At 40.9% G+C, this 25119-nt stretch overlaps 1 protein-coding gene across 1 annotated transcript in view; it reads left to right on the top strand.

Moving 5' to 3' along the window:
- Positions 1-283: 283 nt before the first annotated feature.
- Positions 284-25119, top strand: part of PCYT1B (phosphate cytidylyltransferase 1B, choline) — a 120239-nt gene continuing 95403 nt past the window's right edge. The window contains exon 1 of the mRNA XM_057719261.1: positions 284-400. Coding sequence (XP_057575244.1) covers positions 284-400 — 117 coding nt within the window. The remainder of the gene's footprint in view (positions 401-25119) is intronic.

The following is a 25119-nucleotide window of genomic DNA, read 5'->3' on the forward strand; positions in this document are numbered from 1 at the left end:
GCTCCATGCAAATGAGGTACTGTATCCCGCACCCGCCGCTCTAGAGCCGTCTGGTTGTTATAGTGATAAACTGAGGCCTTGCCTCTTAGCTTCTTGGGGAAGGAAAGGGGCGGGTTGGGGGGAGGGTTTGGGGGATAACCTCTTTACTTCCCCCGGGAAGACCGAAAGAAGGGGCGAAGAAGGGGGTTGGGTGGGGAAGAGAAAAATACGTGACAAAGAAAACATTCTCTGCCGGGGAGGAGACTCTCAGAGGGTGTAGAGCTGGAGGGAGCATTCACTGGCCATGCCAGTACTTACCATTGATGCTGAGTCAGAAACAGGTATCCCAAAATCCCTTTCCAATGAACCTCCCTCAGAAACCATGGAGGAAATAGAGCACACATGCCCACAGCCTCGACTGGTAAGTAAAGACAAAGGATGCAAATGTATGCGTGGCTATGGCACAAAAGAGTTCCTTATGCTCCCGCAGCCAGCGAGGAAAGCGATGCTTAGAGGATTTTCATGTAAATGAGAATGGAGCTACCGCCTAATCCTTCTCAGCTGTTTATAGTTAGCTTCTATACCGGGCGCTGCTCTCAGCTTACAAAGCATTATTGTATTGGCTGGGTAGGAAACGGGTTGCTTGGGCTATGCTGTGTTTTTGTGCCTTGGGAGGAGGGGATGGGCTTTTTCTTTTAGGTGTATTCTCATCTAAAGATAAAGATCCTCCGGTACAATTTAAAAATGGTATTCTCTTCACAAAGCTTGGGAAGAGTCCGTTCTTAAGTTCTAAATTTTAGCTAGGGAATGGTTCGGTCCTCAACTAATTTTGGTGCCTAATGTTAGTTTTGGAAAAATGAAAACGACATGGAAGTCAAACTTCCCCATTCGTTTGAAAATTTCAAAATAAATAAGTAAAAGGGTCCCTCAGTGATGTGTTTAGAAATAATGTGTATCTTAAATGAATCGTAAACATTTCCGGAGCGTGCTGTGAGGGTTTCTCTTCAGGTAGTGGGGACCTGGGGCAGCTACATTTACTTGGAAAGGGGCTGCATGCCTTTCGTAATGAAAGTGTGGAAACGGGGCTCTCAGAGCTTCCTTGCATCTCAGTTACTGGTATCCCAGATTTCATCAGCTTCTCTGCCACTGTTCATGATTCCTTAAGTAAATGTGGAAGGTGCTTCTCAACCACCTCAGCGTGTATCCTCGAGGAATCAAAAACACCAAATGGGTGGTGGGTTTTCCGCGGCCTGAAGTCTTGGGGGACTTGGGGAGACCTCTCTTTGGACCCTCAAATCCAAGCAACATACTAGTTAGAGCCGTCCTCTCTCTCTAGAGATTTCCCCCGAGTTAAAAGGTGCGATATTTTGATTGGCTGTGGAGTTTGACCCTGGGATGAGGTTTTTTTAAAAAGGAATTTTGTGATGTAGCATTTTCTATGACCTCCCAAAATGAGGGCTCACAGATTCTAAGGCCAGTTCATCATGTAACTGTTATTTCTTCATAAGGGTTAATAAGGGTTCAAAGGGAGACTTAGGACTATTTTCTAAAACATGAAAACAAAAGTTACATTAAAGCACCAAGGGCTTTTGTTCACTGAGTCTGTATTTTTTAAGATATATTTTCTTAGGGCAGTTTGATATCAAAGAATTCCTTTGAGCCACTAAACAACTCTTGGCTAAGCACTGCAAAACAACAACAACAAACTGACCATTAAAACTTGTTACGAGATCACCCAGAATATATTTTTTACAGTTAAACTCAATGTTCAAATTTGCATCACACACCTTCCTGACAGGTCAAGGGCAGGGGAGACAGAGAGGGGGCATCCCGTTCCAGTTTGTGTATCATTTCAATCTCTCGTGCCCACTTCTTTTCCTTCCCTTTTTGCCTTTTAGCTATTCTGCTCCTTGGTTGCTTCTGCCTGAGAGGGTAGGCAGGGGAAATCAAGGGAAGGAAGAAAGTTCAAGTACTTTCCACTTTGACTTGTGACAGCTCATCCTGGAGGTTAACTCACAGGAACCATGCAAAGCTGGCAATGTTACACCTCCACCTCCCCGCCGGTTTAGAAAAGAGGAAACTGGGTTTCAGAGAGGGTAAGCAACTTCCCCAAAGTCACGTGGCTTTGAAGGGCTGTAGAGCTGAGATTTGAACCCAGAGCTCTATACCTGCAGAGTGGAGGATCTTTCTCCTATAACACACCCTTAAGTGAGATACCTTCTTTTCCTATCTGTTTTGGAAGTTCTAGCTTAAAGCATGTGTGTCTGTGTGAGAAGGATGTACAGAAGTTGAACTGTTAAGGTGATTGCTTTGATCTACCTTTGATGAAAGTTCCCCATGTTGTCCATCATTATTGTGGTCTATTGAAAATTGGCTCTGTTTAAATAGGAGCTGCAACCAAGTTATAAACCACTAAGTTTTTGGAGCATCTTTTATCAGCAAAATTTGATCATTGTGGGGGGGTATATTCTAAATTTAGATTTATACTTAATTTAATAATGAAGGCACATATTAATAACAGTTTGTTGATGAAGAGAGTGGCAAGTGAAAATATGAAATTAGCATTTCTTTTTATGTTTTTAGTAGTTTCTGTTGAGGTTTAGCTTTGCTAATACCTTCATATTTCAAATTATATAAATTCTGTGTTTCTCCCAGTACCCAAACGTATCGCCCCAAGTCAATCGTGGGTCCCTCATACTATGGCTACTGAGTTGCTTAACTAACTTTGGAAAGTGCATGGAAGACTTGAGAGATTCCTCCTCAGAGGGCGGGCTTCTTCCCCCATGTGTTACCAAACCTCAATTCATAAAGTTTAGAGGAAACAGGACTCAATAACAAAATATAATCTTAAAAAAAGTAGCAATTACCAGAGTGGTTGTGATTATATTAGCTGAGGCACACACTGGTTCCCCAAACTCACTCTACCTTTACCTGGAGATACGGAAAAGGAAATTTCTGGGTAAATAAAGGGCCATAAAGGTTTACTGCAAGTCCTGGAATGTGACTTTATGTCACTGAATGTCACTGTCTGTAAATACAAATAAATCTCAGCATTTTTTGTAAAATGGCTTTTTTTTTTTGGCTGCGTTGGGTCTTCGCTGCTGCGCGGGCTTTGTCTAGTTGCGGAGAGCAGGGGCTACTTTTCATTGTGGTGTGCAGGCTCCTCATTGTGGTGGCTGCTCTTGTTTCCGAGCACAGGCTCTAGGCACACAGCCTTCAGTAGTTGCAGCACATGGGCTCAGTAGTTGTGGCTTGAGGGCTCTAGAGCACAGGCTCAGTAGTAGTTGTGGTGTACAGGTTTTGTTGCTCCACGGCATGTGGGATCTTCTCCGCCCAGGGATTGAACCCGTGTCCTCTGCATTGGCAGGTGGATTCTTAACCACTGCGCCACCAGGGAAGTCCTAAAATGCCCTTTTTGTAAGGAACTGTGCTCTTGATTTAGCCTGGAACTTGAGAAGGTGTGTACAAGTGTTCTTGTCTACATGTGTTTGTCTATATATTATTTACAATGAAGGTTGTTTGTTGTGATCTGGGTTAGCTCTGCCCGCATTGATTGAATACCTACTACGTGCTGAGCTCTGAGCCCTGTGGTACCTTGTGATCTAGAAATTCTAAAAGAGACTGGCACACAGACAGATTGCTTTCATACAGATTGATAAGGACACGGCCTGCGAAGGGGTGTGTTCCCAGGTGCAGTGGGGGCAGAAAAGAGAGAGTGGTGAACTGCTTGACAGCGAGTCCATGTTTGCCAGTGGGTTGTTGAGTAGAAACCTGTCTTGTCTTCACTGTATCCCGGGTGTCTAATTCAGAGCCTGGCATAGCCCTTTAAGGAAAGGGAGTGGGAAGCTGGCATACCTAAATACATAGGACTTTAAAGCGATCTATACTTTAGACCCTTGTAAGCAGCAAATTGATAAGGATATTGAGGAGACAGTGGAGTCATGTTCAAGGGGGAGCTTTTCTGGAGGTATACCTGTAGGTTTTCCACCTGCCTTTTTTTGTTGTTGTTGTTGGAAGAAAATATAAGAAAGAGTAAGTAGAATTAAATAACACTGATAAAGAAGTTAGAAAAGAAATAGAAAATTACCTAGGTTTTATGATAGAACTTATGTCTTAGGAATGTAATCTCATTACCCTTACTTCTTAACTGTGGTGGGTTGGGTTTGAGATGTTTCTGAGAATTCTTCTTTCCATTGTTACAGTGTTTATTCTTGGTCCTTAACTGATTTTTCACTCTGTTATTTTCTTGCTTGAACATGATGCTATGTGACTTATAAAGAGAAACGAAGTGGCCTTGGGTGATATGGTATAATAGCCCTCTTTGGGATAAGGGATGGGGACTCCTTGTGGGCAAGGACTGTGTCCTCATAAGTTCCCAACCCTCAGGTGATGCCTCTAGGCAAATCCTCTGGGTCCAGTAGGTGTTCCATAATACCCTTTGTAACAAGACCCAGCCACCCTGAAAGCTGTCTCCTTAAGTATTTGGTTAACGACCTTGGTCAGGTTCTTCTAGGAGTGCTTTCTGCTGTCACAAGGAAGTTGTAATTCTAGCCTGTGGTACTCACTTCCATGAAGATGGATGTTCCACAGGTCAACTGAGAAGGCCTTGGAAATAAAAAAAAAGGGCTGGTTTGATATGCCACGTTAGCAGGAGTTCATTTTGGGCTTTACTTCAAGGTGGAGCAGTGCCAAGGGACTGCTGTCTTGCAGAAGGTGCATTATGTCAGTTGGGAGGTAGGGCGCTCACCGGCTAGTGCTCAAAAAGATGACCAGATTTCCAGAGACATCTTTGGCTTCCTTTGCTAGCCTCACCATCTATTTAGCTACTCAGGCAACATACATTTTAAAAGCGAGATACTTACTGTGCTATGTCAGTGAAAATAACCATGAGCTTCCTTGGGCATTTACTGTGGTCGACTGGAATTCTGCCCAAGGTTATTATTAGACATCTTCCTGCTGGTCTCAGTCCAAGTGCAACATCCATTTCTTGCAGATTGATAATAGGCATATTGAACATGGGATCAATGAATTAGTTTCTCCCATGCTTTTAAGTTTATTCTTTCACTATCCCTCCAGCCCCCCTCCCCAATTTTCCTAAGGCTAAACTCCTTATGGAAGAAAATAACGTAAATTAAATATAAGAAGATAGGTCTGCTCTTTATTTTGGTATTTGAGCATATAGAAATGGAAAGGGTGTGTCTTTGTTCCGGCAGTGAAGGGGATTTAAAGCATTCAGTGACGTAGGGCTGTAGAAGGTAACTGAGAGAAACCTCAGTCCCTGGCCAACACGATTCCCAGTTAGCCAGCTGCTTAGAAACTTCCATGCACAGCAATGCACCAGGTGCTGTGGAGAAAAATAAAAGAAGTAATCCAGAGCACCTGCCCTTGAAGATCGTTTTCATTTAACAGGAGGCAGTAGTTTGGTAGGTGGAAGCATGCCAGGATGCTGAAATCCCTTAAGAGGGATTTTTTGTAAGTTTGGCTTTAATATATTGGGCTTTCTACAGCTTTTAAGCTGTATTTTATCCATTGAGCAGAAGTACATCACAGCGGGGAGTACTCCATTAACCTGATCCCCAAGTTAAGACAGTTACATGCATTTGAAGAAAAGATGCAGCTTGCTGATCCCAAAACATTTTTGGACATGGAAAGGATCAGTCTGTTTTTGAGGGGATCTTAAGCCCTCAACTGTGAGTGGCACACTCCAGCTGCTAGAGTAGCGCTGTCCAGTGGAAATACGAGGTAATTTAAATTTTTCTAGTAGCCACAATTGCAAAAGTTTTTTAAAAAGGTGAAATTAATTTCAATAATACATTTAATCTGTATCTCAAATATTATAATTTCACACGTAATCAATATAAAATGATGAATGAGGTATTTTATATTCTTTTCTTCATACCAAGTCTGAAATCTGATGTGTCTATTACACTTACAATACATCTCAGTTCAGACTAGCCAATTTCACATGCTTACTAGCGGCATGTGGCTTTAGAGGGAGCTCAGACACCTGCCCAGGCCTGTGGAGGTTGAGCTCTGAGAACCTACAGTGATGAATACTTCTCACATTGCAGAGTACACACATGCACTCATCACTAAAAAAATCACCTTCTCTTTACTTCATATTTTACACTCATTTTCTCTGCTCTACTATTCTGTTTTTGTTAGGAGGCTATTGCAGTAATCTACATGAGAATTAATAAGTTTGAAGTTAGGGGTGGGATAGTGGAGAAGGAGCGTACTGGATGGATGTGGGAGACGTTAAGGAGGTAAATGTGCCAGGATTTGTAATTGAGGCTGAGGGCGGGGCAGTATCAGGACCATTTAGTTTTCTGGCTGCAGTGAGTGGGTGCCACCCGGGAGATGGGAGATCCAGGAATAGCAGTTTGTGAGAATTATGTTGGGGATACCATAGGGACTTCTATTTGAAGGTGTCTAGTTAATGTTTGGTTTTGGAACTCAGAAGAGACTTTTGAGCTGGAGACCTCCATCTGGGAGACATCAGTATGGAGGAGATGAAAGTGAAATTGAGGTAGTGAAATTGATGGGAGTGAAATTGAATCAGTTTCTGGACTGATGAAAGAAGTGGATGGAAATGGTTAACTAGCAAGACTGCCCCAGGATAATCCACTATGGGGTAATTCTAGAAAATAACTGACCCTGAGCCATCCTATCAGGTTCTTAGAAGGAGTAAAATAGAAGGGCTGTAATTAAAGCTATTAGAAGGCTCCTTATATCTTCCTGTCTCTACATGAAATCTGCTTAAATTAATCTGCTTTATCCCAGAATCTTTACAGGATGGAACCCCGAGGAACACCATTTAAAGAGCCAATAGGACCAAGTGGGGAAAGCGGAGAGGGTTGGGGGGGGGGGGAATGAATTGAGAGATTGGGATTGCCATATATATATTACCAATAAGAAAAAAAATACCAAATTGTACACTGTACACATGCAGTTTATTGTCTGTTAACTGTATCTCAATAAAAGTTCTTCAGGAAAAAAAAAAAGCCAATGGGGAGGATCATGAAAAGAGGGCAGATATCTCAAATATCTGGGAGATGAAGGTTACCAAGGGCAGGGGAAGTTCTGTGGAGGGAATATGCGATAGAATCCAATGCAGCAGAGAGATCACACGAGATAATAAGGGAAAGTCTCCTTTGGATTTAGGAAGAAGAGGTCAATCCTGATATTTCAGTGAAGTGGTAAAAGCACAGGCCAGATAAGTTGAAGAGCATTTAGGAGGTGGGGAAGTAGAAGCTTGAATGAGAGAAGAAGCATATAGAGTGTCTAGGACCCAAAGGTGGATAAATCAGGGTTTAAGATTGAGAGAGGCTAGCTTTTCTCTCCTCTTCTTTTTTTTTTTTTTTTTTTTTCCTCTTCTTTTTTTACTTCCATACTTCCCTTCATCCTTCTTTCCTTCCATCCGTCCAGGATGCCAGAGCTTCTGGCTGGCCCATTCCTTTTTTTTTTTTTTTTTAAGCTCTTAATTGGAGTATAATTACTTTACACTGTTATGCCAGTTTCTGCTGTACAACAAAGTGAATCATCTGTATTTACACATATATCCCCATATCCCCTCCCTCCCGCGACTCCTTCCCACCCTCCCTATCCCACCCCTCTCAGCCATCACCCATCATTGAGTTGATCGCCCTGTGTTATGCAGCGGCTTCCCACTAGCTCTCTATTTACATTTGGTAGTGTATATATGTCAATGTTACTCTCTCACTTCATCCCAGCTTCCCCTTCGCCCCCCACCCCATATCCTCAAGTCCATTCTCTGCATCTGCATCTTTATTCTTGCCCTGTCACTGGGTTCATCAGTACCATTTTTTTAGATTCCATGTATGTGAGTTAGCATATGGTATTTGTTTTTCTCTTTCTGACTTCACTCTGTATGACAGACTCTAGGTCCATCCACCTCACTACAAATAACTCAATTTCATTCCTTTTTATGGCTAGTAATATTCAATTGTATACATGTGCCACATCTTCTTTATTCCTGTTTAGGATTAAGCTGTTTAGGAAGTTGGGTGCAACCCCAGGGTAATTCCTCTCCACAGACCTCCAGGCTGGGGTGGGGCGGTAGGGGAAGGTCAAAAGGCTGAGTGATTCCTGATGAGAGATGCAATATTGATGAGTGGAAATGGACCTGTTTCTTTATGGCCTCTAGGGCTCCACACCAGCCCCTCAAATCAAGACAGATCCAGATCTGTAGCCCCAGGGGAATCAGACTGGCCCACAGCAAAAAGGCTGGATGCTGGCAAGACAAGTAAGCTGCAGCTTAATCTCTCCTTGCTGGAACCCACAATCTCATTCCAGCATCCGTTTTGCTATGGCATTAATTATCGTGTGGGCTTAAGCAAATCACTTCTCCTCTCTGGACCTCAATTCTGTCATCCACTATGGGTTGGATAGCTGATCTTTTCCAGTTCTAAGACTGTGATTCTAGCTTCCATAGCTGTAGAATGTGGTTCCCCACAGTGTGCTCTGTTGGACCTGATGCTCATATCAAAAGTCAGCGCTACCCCACTCCTCACTTTCCTTTGGTTTTATCCATTTAGAGTAAAAACAAGTTGAATGATCTTATGGCAAGATACACTGGCAAAATATGCATAACAAATGTTCACAAAATACTTTGGAACTTTATATTAATGTCGTACAAACCACTTTTGTTGTCTTCCGCTTTATTCTTCAGATGCTTCTTCAGAAAGATTGGAGGTATTCTGAATCATGTGTTGAATGTTCTAGTCATTGTTAAAAGAAACCTGTGTTGAATCTCTTTTTAATGTGAACAATAGCCTCCTAATTTATCTATTTCATAATACTGAAGTTCAAAATACTGGGTTTTCTTTGAGGCATAGCAGGATGGCATTGAACTCCAGGGGCCTTCTTTAACCAATGCTGCCCATCTAAGAATCGTATTTGGGGTTCAAGTCCAACAGTGGGTCAGGCTATAGTCCTGCGACTCCTGCATCTTTTGCTGGTGCCCACACAAAGCTTCTCAGTGCCCCTTAGTGAAATAAATGTAGAAAGATTTATTCCATCTGATCACTGAAGGCAGGATGTAAAGGAGAAAGCAAGGAAGGTAGGAACAAACTAAGTCATTGCAAGCTAGGCCTATTTTCTTCCAATAATCTCCCAGGTAATAGCCTCTACCTTGCTAGGATCTGATTACGCGTTGCTGGCCTCAGACCATTCCTACCTTCCTCTCTATCCCAGCATGAACCAGATTGTGTGGGAGGCTGGGGAGGTGGGGGAGGCTGACCCCGCCTGGGGATAAAGAGACAGTTGAACACTCAACAAGCTTGAAGGCACACTTGAAAATACAGTGATTAGAAAGTAAAGCAGCAAGCCCTGGTAGTGCGCCTGTGTGATGATGTACGGAGCCAGCCTGTGGAGCAGGATTCATTTTCACATCATCTCCTTCCTCCCCCCAAAGTCTTTGACTTGGTGATTTTTGTTTTCCACTCAGTAGTTCACGCACATTGAACCTGATGTTGATGATGAATGATGTGTACAGGCCACTGGCAACCAGATGTCATCAAAAGCTTGCTCCTGGGACTCACGGGCTTCTGCGCTGCATCTCTAGTGGGCCTGAGATTGTAGGCACAGTTGCATAATACTAAATTGTTTCGCACCTCCACATTATTTAGTTATAAGGTCATTGTTCTATAGTGACTTCAGGGCTAGAGGTCTCACTCACTTATTTTCCTCCGTCGGCAAATGAGGGGATGGAACAACTGCTTATGATGCACACTGTGTTAGGCGCTGCGCCGGCTGCTTTACATGGGTTATCTCGGTTAACCAGGCTGCAGACCTGTGAAGTAAGAATGATGATTCCCTACATTGTCAATAAGGAAACCAAGCATTAAGTAATTCCCCAAAGATCAAACACTAACTCATAAAGCTGGGATTTAAAATTCGGTTAGTCTGACTTCTAAAGCCTCTTGTTGCCACTACACACAGCTCTCCCACATAAGTGAGCGGAGAACCACCTGCTCAAGCTCCCAGGTGATTCAGAAACAAGATGTGTTTGGATGCACTTTGAGAAGTGCTGTATTTAGCTCTGCCATGTCACAGTTTCTGGTTCCAGGACTAGGAGTGGAAACAGATCAGATGTCTAAGCTCTTTGTAGTAAATTTAGAAATTCAAAATAAAAACATTTGACCCAGCACTTCTACTCCTAGGAAATTTGTACATATGGCCACCAAAGACTAGTATTAGGATGTTCTTAGCAGCATTATTCATAATAACCCCAAAGTAGAAACTACCCAAATGCCCAGCAGAAGTAGAATAAATAAAGCATAGTCTATTCATACGTTATGCTACCCAGCAATGAGAACGAAGAATCTAAAACCACCTGCAAAAATAGGGATGCCTCTCACAAACATAACATTGAATGAAAGAAGCCAGACATGAAAGAATATATACTACACGATTCCATTTTTATTAAATATTTTTTAAAAATTTTATTTATGTATTTCTTGGTTGCGTTGGGTCTTTGTTGCTGCGTGTGAGCTTTCTCTAGTTGCGGGGAGCGGGGGCTGCTCTTTGTTGCGGTGCGCAGGCTTCTCATTGCATTGACTTCTGTTGCAGAGCATGGGCTCTAGGCACGTGGCCTTCAGTAGTTGCGGTGTGTGGGCTCAATAGTTGTGGCTCGCGGGCTCTAGAGCGCAGGTTCAGTAGCCGTGGCGCACGGGCTTATGTGCTCTGTGGCATGTGGGATCTTCCCAGCCCAGGGATCGAACCCCTGTCCCCTGCATTGGCAGGTGGATTCTTAACCACTGAGCTACCAGGGAAGTTCTTCTATTAAATATTTTTAAAGTAGGCAAACTAATCTATGATGTTAGAAGTCGGGATAGTGGTTCGTTACTTGATCTGGATGCTATGTGTATTCAGCTTGTGAAAGTTCACCAAGTCGCACACTTAGGATATGTGCACGTTTCTGTGTGTATATTAGTCTTTAAGACTAAGTTTAAAGATATTCTGATCACTGTAATAGGGAGAGAGTATGCTCTACCACGGATTTCCCATTTCCAAACAATCTGGTGATCTAATAGGTAACACTCTAGGGAATGGTATCAGATCCTACCTGCAGTTACAGCTCTTGGCTGCTTCACAGAGCTTCAATATGCTCAGTCTTTCCAGGAGTCAGTATATGCAGCCCCAGAGAGAACATAGGTAAGCCCTTGAACTAAACTTGCCTTATTGCTAGGACCAGTCCAGCCCTAGTCAGGTAATCTGCAAATTGAAATCCATGGTGCCCAATCTATATGCATTTTCTGACAATGGCCTGGCCTCACAGTTTCTAGACTCAGAAGGAAGTGGATGGAATTGCTTAGCCAGCAAAGGTGCCTCAGGATAATCCTGCAAATTGCAGAAAATAACTGACCCTGAGCCATCCTATCAGGTTTTTAAAGGGTAGAAAAATGAAGAGCTGTAATTAAAGCAATTAGAATCCTCCCTGTATCTGCCTATCTTTATATGAGATCTGGTTAAATTAATCTACTTTACCCTACAATCTTCCAGGATGTTACCTTGGGAAACAACATTTAAAGAGTCAGTAGAGGAAGGGCCATGGAAAGAAGACAGAGAGGTATTTTTTTGAAAAGGTGGGAGATCAGGGTCCAAGAGCAAAGCAATCACTTCATTGGCAGATACACAGTTTTTCCATATATGTATCCTTGAATAAAGAAATCATCCACTTTGCAGAATCAATCTTCTTTGGAACATCTTTCTTTGGAAAATCTTTCTTCATTGGAACATCTTTAGTGGCTCAGAAAAAAAAGGGGGGTTTTATTATCGAAATAGAATCTAGCAAACACCTCAAACTGAGACGTTAGAGATATCTGTACTTCCATCCAAGTGTATAGCAAACCTCCCACACTGCATAATTTGTTCTAATGCTTGTTTCTTACAGTCTTCAGCAATGTTTTCTGTATGTCTTCCAAATATATTTGCTGACAAAGGAATGCACTTTAGTTTGACATCAGTTTTTTTTTCTACACGTTAAAGCAGCCAGTTATACTGTGACTTGAAGAGCGGGTGTTTCTGCAATGGTATGAGACTTTTGGTGTTTCTCTGTTCAATTGTAGCAACTCAGAAAAGGCTTCTAAACATTTATTGTTACATGCAACAGTATTTTGTGAAGTATAGGATTGAGTATCACATCTTGAAATGTTGCTGAAAAAAATGTCACATGTTTTGGATGCTTCATTTTTAAAAATATTTATTTATTTATTGGCTGCATTGGGTCTTCGTTGCTGCACATGGGCTTTCTCTAGTTGTGGGGGCTACTCTTCATTTTGGTGCTCAGGCTCCTCATTGTGGTGGCTTTTCTTGTTGTGGAGCACAGGCTCTAGGTGCGTGGGCTTCAGTAGTTGCGGCACACAGGCTCAATAGTTGTAGCACACGGGCTTAGTTGCTCCACGGCATATGGGATCTTCCCAGACCAGGGCTCGAACCTGTATCCCCTACATTGGCAGGTGGATTCTTAACCACTGCGCCACCTAGGAAGTCCCTGCTTCATTTTTAAGTATCATGGTAATTACAATAGCTTGATGCCATCATTAGCTAATATCTCCAGGTACAATATATGCTCCAGGTGAAGTTTAATGCTAATAGCACATATTTCAAAATAGTCTTCTTTGTGATCATTTTCGATTCAGCTGTCTTCTTGTCAAATCTAATGAGGCCATCATTGTTCACACCTGATAATGTGACTGGTGCAGAACTTATACAAAGAGTAGAAGGGTCAGCTCGGCCACTTTTTTGGTGTTAGTCTGAGCTTATAGTATCTTTACTTTCCTATTTCATTGCAGGAAATGATTTAAGCCACCTGCTGATCTTGTGAACATTGGTTCAGTTAAAACTGGGTAATATAACCCACAAATGCACTCATAGAGGCCCATGGGAATTGTATTTTACTGCAGTAATCTGAAAGTAAATGAAAATGTCAGGGGACCCAGGACACCTTTCTCTATTGTAACAATTTGCCTTCTTCCTTTGGAAAACCTTGTAGACTTTATGTTGACAGAGATGGGGTGCCAGGGCAAGTTTAGAAATTACAGTTGGATGTTAGTAATCCTTCCTTTTTTTTAATGTAGGTTTTAACTCTTTCTTTTTATTTATTTTTAAATTTAATTTAATTTTTAAATTTATTTTTGGCTGCCTTGGGTCTTCATTGCTGCACGCAGGCTTTCTCTAGTTGTGGCGAGCGGGGGCTACTCTTCGTTGTGCTGTGCAGGCTTCTCAGCGCGGTGGCTTCTCTTGTTGCAGAGCATGGGCGTCAGTAGTTGCAGCATGCGGGCTCTAGAGTTCAGGCTCTGTAGTTGTGGCACACAGGCTTAGTTGCTCTGCGGCATGTGGGATCTTCCCAGACCAGGGCTTGAACCCATATCCCCTGCATTGGCAGGTGGATTCTTAACCACTGCGCCACCAGTGAAGTCCCTTTCTTGTTTTTTAACATGAAAAAGTAAATCTAGGCACAAGTGTTGCTCTCTAATGGATTTTTTTTTGCATCCCGCATTAGAAAACCCTGGTCTCCATATTTTAAATCTTGCCCTTGGGTACATCTATAAGCAAGAGAACTGCATTCTCAGACTGCATGTTTGGCCCCTTGTAGAAAGGCTTTTCTGAACTGCTCTTTGGTTCTGGGGCTCTGCCTTGCAGGAACGGTGCTACAGAGACAAACGTAAAAAACAGGACTGTCTTTGGGGGGGGTCTGTCATTGAGTATGTTGGTGTCGCTATGGCATCACCCAACACGCCCCTTATAAAGGTACCACGGGAGGAATTTCTATAAAAATTTGGCATCAGAAAATGCTCTGCTTCTCCTCAGTATCTATTTTGGGTTTTGCAAAGACAATATTAACTTTGCCTTCCTCTTTGCTTTGACTGCTGGGAGCTTAAATCCATTTCTGTGGGTCCCATCCCACTGAAATGTAGAGGACCGTGATAGACATTCCTGTGTGCTCATTTCACCCTGGGCCTTTTTTCAAAACCTTTGCTTCCACGCTCACCCCACATGTTGCAACTATTGTTTTAAACTTTCATTTTTAAAAAAGTCACCTCAAGTCCTATGGGGAAGAAGATGGAGATGAATAAGATATGATTATTATTGGTACTTATTGTAAACTCATTAAGCTCAGTGACCTAAGAAAAAATTGATATAGGGTATGGAATTTTTATCTCTAGGTAAAGGTGATTATTTTCTATTGTTCATAGCATCTATGTACTTCTTGATTTTAAGTTGTCATTAATTGTAAGACATGCTTCCATTTCAGAGGTGTTAAAATGTCAGAAAATGGCCAACACTAATTTTAAGACATTTATTGCAAGACCCCTCCTAATCTCAGACACGTTCAAATGTGGAGTGGGGGGGGACAGCGGCGGCGGAATGTACATTTTAAAATCAATGTAATGTGGTATTCTTTATAGTATCAAGAGTCTTCCAGCTTTTTGAAATCCACTGCTATGGGGTTTGGAAGGTGGCCACGTGGGGCGAGTTACGGCTTATGGATGGTCAGTATTTTAAGGGTGCCTGTATCCCTACTGCATGATAAAAATTCTGATCCCTGATCGCTGGAAGGGCAGTAATTGCTAGCCTGACCTAGACGTGGGTGTTCACACACTGGTTTAAAAAATGGAATTCTTATGAGGGAACTCTAGATAAAGTTGAAAAATGTGTTTTTTAAAAGATATTTAAGATAATTTTTAGACTACTATTGTTTTGCTTTTAACTAACTTCAAAATAGTTATTCTTAATAATAGAAAAATGAGCAAAGGACATATTATTCTCAGAAGAAAATACAAATGACTAATAAACATTTGAAAAACGTTCACTCTTTCTTGTAATCAAAATAATTCAAATTGAAACAGCATGATGCCGTTTTTGATCCATAAAATTGACAAAGATAATACTCAATGCCAGTGAGACGGCACCAAGATAGGTGCCTTCATACATTGTAATGTGAGTATAAATGATGCAGCTTTTGTAGGAGGTAATTTGCCAATATATGTTAAAATGTTCTTCAAATATTCATCTTGAAATGTTCATACTCCTGATCTAAGTAATTCAACTCCTAGGCATCTTATCCTAAGGATATAATTGGAGGTTCAAAATTATGTTTAGAAAGTTATTTATATTAATACAATGTAAGGAACTTAATATTCGACAAGAGAAATGTTTAAAGAAATTATGGTTTTTCTATTTAGTGGAACGTTTCATAGCTATTACAATTAGTGGGAGTTCAATGGGAAATATCCATACCTTCTGCTCATTTTGCTGTGAACCTAAAATTGCTTTAAAAAATAAAGTCTATTAATAAAAGAATAGTTAAGTTGAATACTATTTAAATGACATGATAAAATAATCATAATATATTGAGTGAAAAAAGCTGTCTATGCAATAAGATTCCAAAGTTGTTAATATATATATATATGTATAACCTATCAGAAAGCTTGAAAGAGAAATGTAGAAAGTGTTATTAACAATGATTGTATTTGGCAAGTAGAATTCTTACGAGTTTTGCTTTCCTCTTTTTATTTTCTCAAGTTCCTAATAGTATATATTATGATGATAAGAAAAAGTTTTGGAACACTGGTAAGTGTATTTATTTTTTTATTACGTGAGTTTAATCTTTTTTTTTTTTAGCTCTTTATTGGAATATAATTGCTTTACACTCTTGTACCAGTTTTTGAGGTACACCAAAGTGAATCAGCTGTATTTATACACATATCCCCATATCCCCTCCCTCCTGCGACTCCCCCCTACCCTCCCCGTCCCGGCCCTCCAAGGCATCACCCATCATCGAGTTGATCTCCCTTTGTTATACAGTAACTTCCCACTAGCTATCTATTTTACAGTTTGTAGTGTAAATATGTCTGTGCTACTCTCTCACTTCGTCCCAGCTTCCCCTTCACCCCCCCCAACCTCGTGTCCTCTAGTCCATTCTCTGCATCTGCATCCTTATTCTTGTCTTGTCACTGGGTTTATCAGTACCATTTTTTTTTTTTTTAGATTCCATATATATGAGTTAGCATACAGTACTTGTTTTTCTCTTTCTGACTTACTTCACTCTGTATGACAGACTCTGGGTCTATCCACCTCATTACATACAGCTCTATTTCATTCCTTTTTATAGCTGAGTAATATTCCATTGTATATATATGCCACATCGTCTTTATCCATTCATTTGCTGATGAGCATTTAGGTTGCTTCCGTGTCCTAGCTATTGTACATAGTGCTGCAGTGAACATTGTGGTACATGTTTCTTTTTGGATTATGATTTTCTTTGGGTATATGCCCAGGAGTGGGATTACTGGATCATATGGTAGTTCTATTTGTAGTTTTTTAAGGAACCTCCAAATTGTTTTCCATAGTGGCTCTACCAAACTTTATCAATAATCTTCATCAGTAATCATTCTCTCTCTAGTTCCTTTATCAATAATCATTCTCTCTCCAGTGACTTTAAATTTATTGAGGACATTTTATATGCCAGGTACTGCCTTAGGATGTAGGGCTATAGTAGTGAATAGAACAGACATAGTCCTATTTCTTGGAGTTTCCATAGTGGTTGGGGGAGACAGGCCATAAATATACATTGTCTCCTCATCTGAACCAGGACCTCTCTTCAACCTGCACTCATGCCCTTAGCTGAGTTAATGAATCTAGTCTAGTGGTTTTATTTTATTTTATTTTAAAATTTATTTTTGGCTGTGTCAGGTCTTAGTTATGGCACATGGGATCTTTGTTGAGGCATGCAGGGTCTTTCGTTGTGGCAGGCGGGCTTCTTAGCTGTGGCGCGTGGGCTTCTCTCTAGTTGTGGCGTATGGGTTTTCTTTTCTCTAGTTGTGGTGCACAGGCTCCAGAGCACGTGGGCTCTGTAGTTGTGGCCTGTGGGCTTCAGAGTGTTTGGGCTCTGCAGTTTGTGGTATGTGGGCTTTCTAGTTGGGGCGTACAGGCTCAGTAGTTGTGGCGCTCGGCCTTAGTTGCCCCATGGCATGTGGGATCTTAGTTCCCCGAACAGGGATAAAACCCCCTGCATTGCAGGATGGATTCTTTACCACTGGACCACCAGGGAAGTCCCTAGTCTAGTGGTTTTAAATATCATTTCTATTCTGATGGTTGCTTAACCTGTATTGCTAACTTAGTCCTCTGTCCCAAACTTCAGACTTGTACAACCAACTGCCTACCTGACATCTCCACTTGGAGATCTAATAAGCATGTCAAACCAAATGTGTGAGAACAGAATTCTTTTTTTTAATAAGTTTAATTTTTAAAAAAATATTTATTTGGCTGCACAAGGTTTTAGTTGCGACATGCAGGATCTTTAGTTGCAGCACTAGGGATCTTTAGTTGTGGCATGAGGGATCTCTAGCGGCGGCATGTGGGATCTAGTTCTCTGACCAGGGATCGAACCCGGGCCTTCTGCATTGGGAGTGCGGAGTCTTAGACACTGGACCACTAGAGAAGTCCCCAGAATTCTTTTTTAAATTAAATTTTATTTTTTTCTCCAGTTTTATTGAGATATAATTGACATATAGCACTGTATAAGTTTAAGGTGTACAGCATAATGATTTGACTTACACACACTATGAAAACGATTATCACAATAGGTTTAGTGAACATTCATCATCTCCTATAGATACAAAATTAAATAGAAAAAATGTTTTTCCTTATGTTAATTATATTTATCATGTTGTACATTACATCTCTAGTATTTATCTTATCACTGGAAGTTTGTACCTTTTGACCACCTTCCCCCTATTTCCCCCCTTCCCCCCACCCCTGCCTCTGGTAACACCAAATCTGATCTCTTTTTCTATGAGTTTGTTTGTTTCTTTGTTTTTGAAGAGAATTGACCTACAACACTATGTTCCTGTTATACAGCGTGGAGATTTGATATCTCTATACATTTCAAAATGATCACCACTCTGTCTAGTTATGATATGTCACTGTGGAAAGATACTGCATAGTTTTTACCTATGTTCCCCACACTGTACACTTCATATCCATGACTCATTTATTTTGCAACTGGAAATTTGTATCTCTCAATCTCCCTCACTATTTCTTTACTCCCTTCACACTGCTCCCCTGTGGCAACCGCCTGTTTGTTCTGTGTATCTATAACTCTCTGTTTTGTTATGTTTGTTCATTTGTTTTATTTTTTTTAATTCCACATGTAAGTGAAATCATACAGATTAAAATCATATGTATTTGTCTTTCCCTGTCTGACTTAGCATAATACCCTCTAGATCCATCCATGTTGTCGCAAATAGCAAAATTTCATTCCCTTTTATGACTAATATTCCATTGTGTATGTATGTATATGTGTATATATTTACACACACATGCACATATATCATATGTATTTACATGTATACATACATACCACATCTTCTTTATCCGTTCATCTATTGATGGGCCCTTAGGTTGCTTCTGTATCTTGGCTATTGTAAATAAGGCTACAATGAACATAGGGGTCCATATATCTTTTCTAATTAGTTTTCATTTTCTTTCCATAGATACCCAGAAGTGGAACTGCTGGATTATATAGTAGTTCTATTTTTAATCTTTTGAGGAACCCCCATACTGTTTGCCATAGTGGCCGCACCAACTTACATTCCGCCAACAGTGCACAAACATTCCCTTTCCTCCACATTCCCACCAACATGGTATTTCTTGTCTTTTTCCATGATAGCCATTCTGACAGGTATGAGGAGATGTCTTATTGTGGTTTTGATTTGCATTTCCTTGATGATTAGTGATGTTGAGCATCTTTTTATGTGCCTGTTAACCATCTGAATGTCTTCTTTGGAAAATGTCTATTCAGATTCTCTGCCCATTTTTTAACTGGTTTTTTTTTTTTAAGATTATTTATTTATTTATTTATTTATTGGGTCTTTATTGCTGCGCACAGGCTTTGTGCAGGCTTTCTCTAGTTGTGGCGAGTGGGTGCTACTCTGTGCTGCGGTGTGCAGGCTCCTCATCACGGTGCCTTCTCTTGTTGCGGAGCACGGGCTCTAGGCGTGCAGCCTTCAGTAGTTGCGGCATGCGGGCTTCAGTAGTTGTGGTGCATGGGCTTAGTTGCTCCGCGGCATGTGGGATCTTCCCGACCCAGGGAACAAACCTGTGTCCCCTGCATTGGCACGCAGATTCTCAACCCCTGTGCCACCAGGGACATCCCGGGTTGCTTTTTTTTTTTTTTTTTTTTTTTGATGTTGAGTTTTGTGAGTTCTCTGTGTATTTTGGATATTAACCCCTTATTTGATATGTTATTTGCAAATATCTTTTCCCATTCAGTAGGTGACCTTTTCATTTTGTTGATAGTTTCACTCATTGTTGAAAAGCTTTTTTAGTTTGATGTAGTCCCATTTGTTTATTTTTGCTTTTGTTTCCCTTGCCTGAGGAGACATACCCAACCTCAAAATACTACTAAGATCAATGTCAAAGAGCTTACTGCCTGTGTTTTCTGGTTTTCTGGTTTCAGGTCTTTGTTTTGTTTTGTTTTTTGGTTTCAGGTCTTATATTTAAGTCTTTAATCCATTTCGAATTTATTTTTCTCTGTGGTGTGAGAGGGTAGTCCAGTTTGATTCTTTTGCATGTAGCTGTCCAGTTTTCACAATACCATTTATTAAAGAGGCTGTCTTTTCCCTATTGTGTATATTCTTGCCACATTTGTTGAAGATTAAACAAATCTATATAAAAGTGTGGGTTTGAGAATGGAATTGTTGATCTCCCAATCCTGTCCCTCCACCCTCAAACATATGCTTCCATTGTCCTGCTCATCCTAGGGAATGGCAATGCCATCTATCCATTTCTTCAGGCCAGTAACTTTGGCGTTATCCTGACTCCTCTCATTCTTTCATACGTTACATCCAATCAGTTTCAGATTTTATTTATTGAGAATCTATCCAGAATCTGACCACTTCTCACCACTTCCACTGCCATCCCTCACCCTGGCCCCAGCCTCCATCTCCTCTTGCCTGATTATGATACCAGGTGTCTCAGGAGTTTTCTTGCTTCTACCTTTGACTTCTTACATTTTGTGCTCAGTGTTGCAGCCAGGTGATTCTGTTGAAACTAATGAGATCATATCGTTCTCTGTTCAAAACTTGCTAATGGTTCCTATCTCTTCAGAGTGAAAGCCAGTCTTTATAGCATTCTGAAAGACCCCACACCACTGGGTGCCTTCCATCCCCTTCCTTCTGCCTCATCTCTCTGGCTGTATTTCCTACTACTTTTCTTTTTTGCTCACTTCCTCCAAGCATACTGGCCTTCTTGTTATTCGTGGTAGAAGCCAGGCATGCTCCTGCCTCAGGGCCGTTGCACTTACTGTTTTCTCTGCCTGGAGTATTCTTTTACCACATGGCTCAATTGATCCTTTATGTTTTTACACATACATCAACTTCCTTAATTACCCTATTTACAGGTATACCCCCAACTCCCTTTCCCCCTCCGTTGCCTTATTTTTTTTCTATAGCACTTATCTCCTTTTAACATGCTACACAGTTTACAATCTTTTTTGTTGTTTATCATCTTTAAGCATCACAAGGTCAGGATTTTTTTTCTGTTTTGTTTTTTCTGTTTTGTTCCCCTATGTATCCTCAGAACCTAAAACAGTGCCTGGCAGACAGCAAGCACTCAGGTAGTGTTTGTTGTAAGAATAAATGATGGGTGGATACTATGAAGATAATTTAGATGGTTTTTAAAGGCTCAAATGAGTTTTAAACATTTGACATACCTGGGAATAATGTCTTTTAATAATGAATTGTTACTTTTTAATAATAACTCATTGTGACAATAATAATGTCTTTAATAATAGTTATTTTTTAAAGGACTCTTTTTCCCATTAAACAGTTTTTCCCCCTCACATTCATGACACTTGATCCTTGATTAAATTTCCTGCATCTCTAAATTCACAGGGGAGGAAATATTTCTTTAAATTTATTTTTAAATTAGATACATTACATTGTGTTCTCATGGTAAAAATAGAACAAAATAACAAGTATATATGGAGAAAACAATGAAAACATTCTTTCATCTCTTCTCCTAATTCTGTCTTCTTCCCCAGAGGTAACCCCAGTTAACAATTTGTTGTGTATCTTTCTAGGCCAGTGGTGTCTGATAGAACTTTCTGTGATGATTGGAATGTTCTATATCTGTGATAATACGGTAGCCACTAGCCCCATGTAGTTATTGAGCATTAGAAATGTGGCTAGTGGGACTGAGAAACTGAGTTGCTTTATATGAATTTAATTAATCATAACTTGAGTTTAAATTGCCCCATATGGCTAATGGCTACGGTATTGGACAGTACAGTTCTAAACTGTTTCTACACAGTTACCTAGTTCTCTCTCTTTAACCGTAAGTGATATCATACTGTATAACATGTATGCATAGTATGCATGTTGTTTTGTGACTTGCTTTTTGCATTCAACAAAATGTCTTAGAAACCATTCCCTGTCTGTGCAGATGTATCTGTCTTGCTGTTTTTAGTGGTGCCTTCAAATAGGTGCATACCATACTTAGCTAAATGGAAAACGGATATTTCTTGGTGCTGAGCCGTATACCGGGCCTTCTTTCTCTCTGCTCCACTGGCATCTGTCGAGGCTTTGCACCAGCTGCCTGATCTGAGATTCTACGTCATCAATAACACAGTCCAAGAGTCCAGTGATTCATATGTGTTGGGCCTCTGGTCAACTCTAAGATCTACTTTTTCTTTCCTCTCTATTTTCAAAAGACTAAAATATTCTGATCCCAACTAAAATCAGACCTTAAAAAATATATTCAGTGACAGGTTAATACAAACCTGACAGCGTGAGACTGAGGGATGAGTTTTTGTGCCATCTTTTTGTGTTTCTAATTTTGCAGTTCTAAAGACTGGTCAGTCCTGAAGCAGAAGGCCTCCACGGGAGAAGTAGATTCTTTCTGAAGTCCTGCTCTTGTCTCTTGCATATCCTGACTAAACTGTCATTGTAAAAGTCTTTCCAACTGGAAGACATTCTTGAGATGGTTATGACTTTATTAACTATGGGTAATTCACTTTTCAATTGATTTCTGTGCTTCTAACATGCCTCATCAACATTTGCTAGCTAAATTTATTGAGCCTGGCAGCAGACTATTATATATACTGTATCAGTCAGGGCCTTGTCGAGACATAGGCGGTTTTCTCTAAAGGGGAAATTTGAAAAGAGCTTAACAAAGGGACTATTTACAAAGACATGGGCAGAGTTTAAGGAAACCACAAAGCGTAGTGTGGTACCTGAAGCCTAGAAAGACTTGGGAGTTGCCACCCCTACACATGAAGGGACACGGGGGGAATGTGGTTACTGGAACCTCATGGAGCTGTGGCTTTCGGTAAAAGGATAGAACCAGCATACGGCTTCCTGTCAGGGAGGATGCCAGGGAGATGAGTGTCCTGAGCTCATTCTTGTCCTACCCTCTAGTGTTTTGCATGCTTCCCATGGACCCAACCCACCTGGAAGTGGGTAGGCAAGGGAACCCATTGGTGAGGTCCATACAGAAAGTCATAACGGAGAGGAGTAGAGAAGGGTAGGAGAAAGTAGATTCTGGAGAGGCAGAAGGAAGATATTAATCACACGTATGTCATTTCATTTACTTCTCACAACAGCTTCATGAGATAGATCATTTATCCTCCTGTTATAGATGTTATAGATGAGGAGACTGAAGGTTAGAGAGGTTAAGTACCAGCAATTTTCTAACACTCAAAATTAGAAAATTAAATGGCCATTGATTTATGGAACTAGGATTTGAACTCAGGCCTGTCTGACTGAATAGCCCCACTGTAGTTAAAAGTAGCTTAGCTTAAACAAGCAGCTCTGCAGTTGGCCTATCGCCTTCAGCAGTACTATGTTAAATTCTGATTGGTTAGCTTGCTGTCTGATTGATCCCGTTGTCAGTCAGGGATGCCTATTGCATAAGTAGAGGTTCTGTCAACCATTTTTGCACTCCAGTGATGTTTGTATTGTATATTTTACATGGTAGCTAATACCTTTTGTTTTAAATAAATTATTTGACAAGGTCCAGTTGAATATATTCTGCAAATGAAATGCCCAGTATCTAATCTTCCCCCTTTAAAAGCCTGATGGGAATATGGCTTTGGTATGGTTCTACCACGTAGTTTACATAACCAGAACTTGCATGACAAATAGGCATTGTGTCCACATGCAGTGACTGGGTGTTGTGAAATCTTAAATTAGGTAGAAAGAAGTTTTATTGCAGTCTGGCTCTAAGTCTGTGGTCTGGCAAGACCTTTGCACATGTGAGGTCCAGGGCACTGGGCCAGGGCTTTTTTTTTTTTTTTTTTTTTTTTTTTTTTTTTTTGGCTGCACTGTATGGCATGTGGGATCTTAGTTCCCTGACCAGGGGTTGACCAGGGATTGAACCCATGCCCTTGCACTGGGAGCGTGGAGTCTTAACTACTAGACAACCACCAGGGAGGTCCCAGCCAGGGCTTCTTAACCCTTTAAAATCCTAACTCTCTTCTAGTGAACATAAAAATGTCATGTGCCTCCCTAGCCCTGAATTTGGAATATGGCTTCCTAGGGGACATAGTCTATCCCCTGATGATCTCTACCAGTCAAGAGTCTTAATTTCTATGACTTGTATGTTGAAAAAGGCTAGAGTATTTTCCCCATATATAAAATTACAAAAAATCGAATATACCTTTTCAAACTAATACCTCATGTCATTCTAGAAAGGCCACCCTTCACCTTTGAGGATTGCTGCCCCAGAGCCAGTTCTGTTTTTCCCTTTCTTATTTCCTTCCCCACTCATCCACCCTACAAACATCTAGCATCACATGAACCACATAGTATGTGCTAGTAAACACTAGACTGTGTGATCTGGTGATTTGGAGTCTAAGCTGAGACTTGTTTATATGTAAGTCATCTGACTTACTTCACTAAGTCTGGGTAAGAATATGGTCCCATGCTTTTGTTTTTTCAATTAATTGTTTGCCCCCTCACTTTTCTAATTAACAGGAAGCCCGGTATCTCTTTTTGAAGCCCCTTTATCCTAATTGTCTAAGAATCCTAGTGTGTGCTCAGTTCAAAGGAAGCCAAAAAGGTAACTGAGTCTGAGGGATCTACCACTGCTGTTGCTTCTTGCTGCTACTTGCTGTCACTGTTGAAGACATGTCCTTTACAGTTCAGTGGAGGCGGTACCTGCCTCGCAGAGTTACAGTACAAATTAAATGAGCTACTGTTGATACATTTGATAGCATATAGAAGGACACATGGCACTAAGTAGGCACTTAAAGATTTTTCTGTTGTGTTATTGGGCCTTAATTTTATGTTTTATGTAGGGCCTAGACCAAAGGATCCCTGGAACCATCTCATCTCTGACAAATGGTGAGGAATAGATGGGGGCCTGGGTCCCCTGCAGGCTGGGATAGAGCCTGGAGGCCAGGTTGGACCAGTCCCTGTCTCTCTCTGGAGCCTCTGGCTATCTTAATCTCATTCTCCTGAGGTTGGTCTGCCCTGTGTAGGTGGAGGAAACAACCTGGTAGCTTAGAATTCTTTCGAAATCAAATGATTTGCTCTGGCTCAGAGGAGGAGTTCTGGGATGTTTTAGGCTGAAAAAATACTGCCTCAGATCACAGGGCTGGTTGATGACAGCTAGGCCTTATTCAAAGTCTTCCTGAATGTAGAGCTTGAATCTCAACTCGAATAGTATACTGTCTCATTTTGGAAGGCAGTGTTCTAGAGAACAAGGTTGGGTGCATTTATTTTTGCGTTCTCCCCATTCCAAGCACAGTGCCTTGTACATAACAAGAAATACCCCTTCTTCATGTCAACTGTTGTTAGTGATACACGCTCACAAGCACACTTAGGAACACTCTGCCTCCCATCTCTTCTCCCGTTTTCCTACTTCTAGGCCACAGTAATTAAGAACAAAATGCACAGTGCATATAAACCTTTTTTCACCCTTGAGTAACTACTGTTGCTTTATAACTTTAATTACCAGATTTCACACCCTCTAGATTATACTTTCTTGGAAAACGGCAACACCTTATATCTTTAATAAAGTTTGTGACTAGCACATAGAAGATCTTCAGTGAGTAATTTGTTTTAGATTATGTGAAAAAGACTCACTGTCCACATACATTAAAGGTTA

The sequence above is a fragment of the Hippopotamus amphibius genome, chromosome X (assembly GCF_030028045.1).
Source record: "Hippopotamus amphibius kiboko isolate mHipAmp2 chromosome X, mHipAmp2.hap2, whole genome shotgun sequence".
Classification (NCBI taxonomy): domain Eukaryota; kingdom Metazoa; phylum Chordata; class Mammalia; order Artiodactyla; family Hippopotamidae; genus Hippopotamus; species Hippopotamus amphibius.